This window comes from Felis catus, chromosome C1 (assembly GCF_018350175.1).
Source record: "Felis catus isolate Fca126 chromosome C1, F.catus_Fca126_mat1.0, whole genome shotgun sequence".
Lineage (NCBI taxonomy): Eukaryota > Metazoa > Chordata > Mammalia > Carnivora > Felidae > Felis > Felis catus.
In genome coordinates, this window is record NC_058375.1 from 19,316,941 (window position 1) to 19,323,362 (window position 6,422).

At 47.7% G+C, this 6,422-nt stretch overlaps 2 protein-coding genes across 2 annotated transcripts in view; one reads left to right on the forward strand and one right to left on the reverse strand.

Annotated features, from left to right (window-relative positions):
- MTFR1L (mitochondrial fission regulator 1 like) overlaps window positions 1-4,704 on the forward strand; it is a 46,489-nt gene extending 41,785 nt beyond the window's left edge. The window contains exon 7 of the mRNA XM_019836424.3: window positions 2,623-4,704. Coding sequence (XP_019691983.1) covers window positions 2,623-2,704 — 82 coding nt within the window. The 3' untranslated portion in view covers window positions 2,705-4,704. The remainder of the gene's footprint in view (window positions 1-2,622) is intronic.
- On the reverse strand, window positions 2,831-3,892 carry PAQR7 (progestin and adipoQ receptor family member 7). Its single transcript, XM_045035335.1, has one exon. It carries the CDS (start codon window positions 3,890-3,892, stop codon window positions 2,846-2,848), a length of 1,047 nt encoding a protein of 348 aa, XP_044891270.1. The 3' UTR covers window positions 2,831-2,845.
- Window positions 4,705-6,422: the final 1,718 nt, after the last annotated feature.

The window sequence follows — 6,422 nt, forward strand, 5'->3', positions numbered from 1 at the left end:
CCGCCCCCTTCCTTAACTCCTGCCGGAGGCTTTAACCGCGGGTTCGCTCCTTGCCCTTTACCGAGGTCTTCGCGTCCTTTGTGACGGGTCTTCTGACTCGAGAGTCGCTTTCCCGCGACTGTGCTGTGTCAACGCGTTCGCGACACTGCATAAGGAATATATGCTTATATGCTTTTTGCTGTGTTGGTTACACTTTTTAAAAAATTTTTAAACGTTTACTTGTGACAGACAGTGAGCGGGCGGGGGAGGGGCAGAGAGAGGGGAGACACACACAGAATGTGAAGCAGGCTCCAGGCTCTGAGCTATCCGCATAGAGCTTGATGGGGGGTCCGAACCCACCAACTGTGAGATCATGACCTGAGCCCGAGTCCCACTGCGCTTAACGCACTGAGCCACCCAGGCGCCCCTAGTTGCACTTTCTTGCTGTAAATGTAACTTCCCCGGGGCTCTGGGTTTTGAGTCTCAGTAACCAAACACTCGAGTTTATGAATTACTCTTGAAAGTGAAAAAAAGACCTAAGCATAACTATGAGACCACATGGGAGAGGATTTAGAAAATGGGAAGAAAAATGAAAGCTAAAAGTCCTGCCTTCACAGCTCATGTGTGACCTTGGATTTTAAAGACGATCAAGTGAGGTAACATTTGTTAAAGTACTTTGCAAATTCTGAAAGCCCCTCAGAAATGCAGAAGTGCTGGCATCCCACTCATCCATTCCATCCCTAATCACGTGTCCCATAGATGTTCTTTATATATGTATATATATAAATTATATACATATATACATATTATATGTATATAATTATATATAAATATATATAAATTATATAAATTTATATATATTATATATAAATATATATAAATTATATAAATTTATATATATTATATATAAATTATATATATATTATATACATATAAAAATATATATAAACATATAATAAATATATAAATATATAAATTATATACATATATACATATTATATGTATATAATTATATATAAATATATATAAATCATATACAAAAATTATATAAATTTATATATATTATATATAAATTATATACATATAAAAATATATATAAACATATAAATATATAATTATATAAATTATATACATATAATATGTATACATATATATGTATATGTGTATATATGTATATATGATATATATAATATATGCATATAATATGTACATATTATATGTACAATATGTACAATATAATATATACATATTATATGCATATATTATATATATCATATATACATAATTATATGTATATATTATATATAATATATGCATATAATATGTATATAATTATATGTGTAGAAATTATATATATTATATATACATATATGTACATATATAATATATAATAGGATATAATATATATATATAATAGGATATCCTATTATATATATCCTATTATATATCCACTGTGTGTGTGTGTATCACATATCGGGAGAATGATATTTCTTATTCATTTGGGCTTTTTTAAATTATCTGTACTTCCTAATTTTCCTTCACTGTACATATAAAATCCTCCTTGATTGAAGGAAAGACCAAAAAATGAAGTCCTTGTCAAGTTATAAAGTGGGATTATGTTCCTTTATCTTCTAAAACATATTTAGTAATACAACTGCGCTCCCTTCCTTGCCAAAATGAAAAAGTTCATACATATAGTGTATAGGGCCCCCAACCCCATCCCCAGGCAAAGATAAAACAGGAACTGCCTTCCTCCTCCCTGTTCTGATCCCTGGGGGGCCCAGCTTCCCCTGGAAAGCCCCCTCAACACAGTGAGCAGGTCCATGGGGGTTCCTGGGAGAGGAGACAAAAAGCCAAGAGGCTGGTGTTATCACAGTTACTTTATTGCATCAGACTTCAGACCACCCCTAAGTCCAGCCCCACTGAACTCCTCCTTCCGTACAAAAGAAGGCCTTTGTATAGGTTTTTCCTCTACCAGGAATGCACTTCTCCATTCCCCCTTTCCAACCCAAGACCTTGAGGGTCACAGGCAGCACTGATTATTCCCCTCCTCAGTGCTTCCCCTGACAGGTCATTCTGATGTGAAAGCTTTTATCATCCTGCATTGATCCACAGGCCAGCTGGTGGCCTGCCTCTGAGCAGAGGCCCAGGAAACACTGAAAGCATAACTGAACCGTGATCAAGGAAACCAGGAGACAGGCTGGGAACAGGATATGCAGGACATCAAGGCCGGAACTAGAAAGGCTGGGGGCTCACTGGGTGGGGAGATGACTGAAGAGGTATGGGGCACTGATGGGATCCATTTCCACTTGACACAATCTTCTATCTTTGGGGACTTCCTGGAACTCTAAAGCTCCAGGCTGGAGGTCAAGGAATGGTAAGAGTAGGCTACACACATTAGGAGCCTCCCCCTTTCCTATCCACCAATGACATCTGAGTAGAGGGGGTTTGCTGAGCCCTCTTCTGCCTCTCAGATCAAAGCAGACTCTGGCCTAAATTTCACTGTCACTCCCTCTCAGATCATCTGGAAGCTCCAAACCAAGGTCCTGGGCCCAGCTGACCCCCAATCCTCATCCCTAGCGAGAGGCAATGGGGGGAGGCAGGCCAAGGTGGCCCACATTTTTCTCTCTTTTCCTCTCCCAGGGCAGGCCCAAGCGGTGAACCCCAGCAGCTCGCGGCCAATCCCCAAATCCAAGGACTGGCCATCACCACCCCTGGCAGCTGAGGCATACACAGAAAGTCACCGAATGCCAGACACAAACAATGTTACCAGGCCTTGTTCCCATCTGGAGCCAAGCCCAGACCCCTGGGCCCCCACTACACCTCCCTCCCTCCCTCCCAGCTGCCCCCCCCCCGCCCCCGCCATTCACTGGGCCTTCCGGTTGAGTCTGTGCCGTACCAGCTGGCTCAGGAGGAACGCGGTCAGGACACTGCTGCCCACGGTGAGCAGAAAGAGGCCAGAGAAGTTGTGGGGCCAGCGGGTATGCAGAGGCTCATAGATGGGCCGCCGGGCCTCGTAGTCCAGTGCCACGGCCTCCAGCTGGGCCAGCGTGCACAGCACCAGGAAGACATGGAAGAGCTGGTGGCCCTGCCCGAAGACGTGGCAGCTGCCAGGAAACCAGCGCTCAGGCATGAAGGTGGAGAAGAAAGCGGCGGCCAGCAGGAAGAAGACCACCTGGCACTTGTGGTAGAGAAGAGCCGGGTCGTCTGAGGTAGGGTCAGGGGACACCAGGATGCGATGCACCACGGGGCTGATGTCCAGCGCGTAGGCCAGCGCTGAGGGCACCTCCTGGCAAGTGCGGCCCAGCAGGCCAGGCTTCTGGATGTACTTGTTGTAGCAGGAGCCAGTGCAAGAAAGCCAGGCGAGAAAGGCGGCCACGGGCAGGAAGACGGCCTGCACCCGGGCGTGCCAGGCAGGCTCGATGGCGTAGTAGAAGTGTGCCAGGGCGCTGCCGAACTGGTACACGGCCACGCCCACGTAGTCCAGGAAGAAGAAACTGTAATGCCAGAACTCGGACTTGGCCTGCAGGAGGTGAGCCAAGGCGCTGAAGGAGAGGTAGGTGAAGGACGCGAGGAGGAGGATGAAGAGGGGCAGCGCGTGCGGGTCTCCCCAGATGCCCACGGTCCCCACGAAGACGGCCAGCCGCAGCAGCAGCACGACGGCTGCCAGCAGGTGGGTCCACACGTTCACCGCCTCGTTGTGCTGCTGGAACAGCGTGCGGAAGTAGAAGTGCCAGGTCTGATGCAGCGGCCGGTAGCCCACGTAGATGTACGGCTTCCAGAAGAGCGGTGGCACTTCGGCACGGTCCACTGTGAACACGGGCTCTGGCCGCCTGGCCGGCCGAGGCTCCTGGTGGGCCTGCCGCAAACTGGGCAGGAGATGGCTGAGCTTCTGGGCCACCATCGTGGCCATGGCTGTGGGCCAGGCAGGGAGCTGGGAGAGAGGCCAGAGCAAAGTCAGGGGACTGGTGTCCTCGACCCTTGATGGCACCACCAGCGGCAGCTGGGAGGCTCGGAAGCCCAGTTCTTAGTCCCTCCTTCCTGCCCCCTTGTCCCCACACTGAGTTTCAGAAGAGAGGAGTCGTCCTAAGGAAGAGCTAGCTCAGCGAGGACCCCGTGACTGTACTCCCCGATGTATCCCATGTGCCTCGAACAGTGCCTGGCATGTAGTAGATGTTCAGTAAATTTCCGAGGAATAATTAAGGAGGCTCATAACCTCAGCCATTTCCATCCCAGTCCAGGCTCCACACAGCAGCCCCTCCTGTTTCCTCCTGTGTTCATGCCGCCATCTGTGTTCATCTGGTGGTGACAATGACCTTGCTGACAGACCCGCTGCCTCTACCTTTAGCCCCTTCCGAGTGACCAGGGTCTCCCACTCACCTTCCATCACCCTACATGATCTGGCCCCTGCTACCTTTTTCCAGCCTTATTGCTCAACCGCAGTGCCCTTCACATCCAACCACAGCCTCACCACACCCTGGGCCTCCTGTTTCCCACATGTCCTCAGGTTGACACAAGCTGTTCCCTCTGCCTGAGACATTTTCCTCATCTTGCCTACATGGCAAACTCCTAATTATCCCTCAAAACCCGTTTCTTCTGTGATACTTTCCCCGGCCCCCCGAACCTCTGATGATGACCTCTCTACTTGAGTGCCTACCATAAGATACCCATCCTTGCACTAGTATAACGTTCCCCATGGGTATTAAACTTGCTCATGTGAGCTCACTAAGGGTAGGCAGTGTGTGTCATTATTTTGTGAACCGCTGGTGCTTAGCAGGCGGCTGGCACTCAGTACTTGTTAAATCAAAGAACATAACAGCATCCCGGTAACATTTCATACCCTTTAAGTCTCCAACTCAAAAAGCCACTTTTGTTCCTGAAAGTCCCTGGTAACAACTGGTCTATAAAACAGCCCTTCCCCTCAGCCACAACTCCCCTCAGAAGATCCCTCCTCCAGCCTTTCCACTCCCACCCATGCTTGTTAATGCCAAAGAAGTCAAATCTAACCCCTCAGCCTGCGTTCGAGACCCTGCTCCTACCCTCATTTATTTCCCACCTAACCCAAATAGCACACCCTATGCCAACTTCCTTTCCCTCACTGAAATGCTTTTGGGCCAGTTCAAACTGCCACCTCCAGGGGACCTCCTTACTGCCCCCCTCCCACTTCCCCTGTATAGGTTATACAACATAGCATATAAAACATATTCATTCATTCATCCATTTGTGCATTTAGCAAACACTGAGCCCCTCCTCTGCCTCCGATCCTGTGCTCGGTCCAGGGGAGGGCAGAGAGGAAAAAGATTTGATCCCTACCCCTGGGAACTTTGTAGTATGGTGGAGTTACCGAGACGAAAACAAATCATAGCAAATGCTTATACAGTACTTGCTATGTGCAAGACACTGTCTCCAGCACTTTATGTACAATTGACTCATTTATGCTTCTTAACCCCCTGTGAGTAGGTGCTCTCATTATTCCCATTTTTCAGATAAGGAACTGAGGCATGGAGACGTTAAGGACCCTGCCCCCCCCCCCCCTAGGTAGGATCTGAACTCAGCTTGCAATCTTAACCACTGAACTGCCCTTTGCAAGACACGGTGGGAAGTGCTATTCATCATTCCCTAATTATATACCCTATATACAGTTTGGCCCGGAACCAGTTGCTTAATTCAGGCTTATCAGTATTCACTATGGCATTCATTAAATCAAAATATCTATTGAAAAACTAGCACCTGCCAGACGACTCCCACCCCTCAAATTCTAACAAGTTTATTAGACTCAGCATCCTGGTTTTCTGTCCATCTTTCTTTCTTTTCTTTTCTTTCTTTCTTTCTTTCTTTCTTTCTTTCTTTCTTTCTTTCTTTCTTTTTCTGTCTTTTTTTCTGTCTTTCTTTCCTTTTTCATTTACTTATTTTGAGAGAGAGAGCAGGGGAGGAGCAAGAGAGAGAGGGAGAGAAAGAATCCCAAGCAGGCTCCAGCCTGATATGAGGCTCGGTTCCATGACCGTGAGACCACAACCCGAGCCAAAATCAAGAGTTGGACTGACTCAACTGACTGAGCCACCCAGGCTCCCTGTCCATCTTTCATCAGATATTTATTGCAACTACCTGTGCACCAGTCACTGTTACAGGCAAGGAGATCCAGGGCAGGATAAAGCACTCACGTTTCTGCCACCAGCAGCACCATGATCACCCCCCAAAAGCCCCCTGATAATTTATACACAGTCCAAGTAAATGCAGGGAGCTTGCCATGCAAAGGCAGCAAGACAAGCCCCCAGCCCATCAAGCCTCCTCACCCTAGCCTGAAGCTCCCCCCGCATTACACTTCTCAAGTCAGCTCTGGTCTCTGGCCTCTCCTGGTCCAATGAGGAGGCAGGAGTTAAATAAGTTACTACAATACTGCACAAGGGGAGTACAGGACGCCTCCACTTCCTATTCCCCAGACA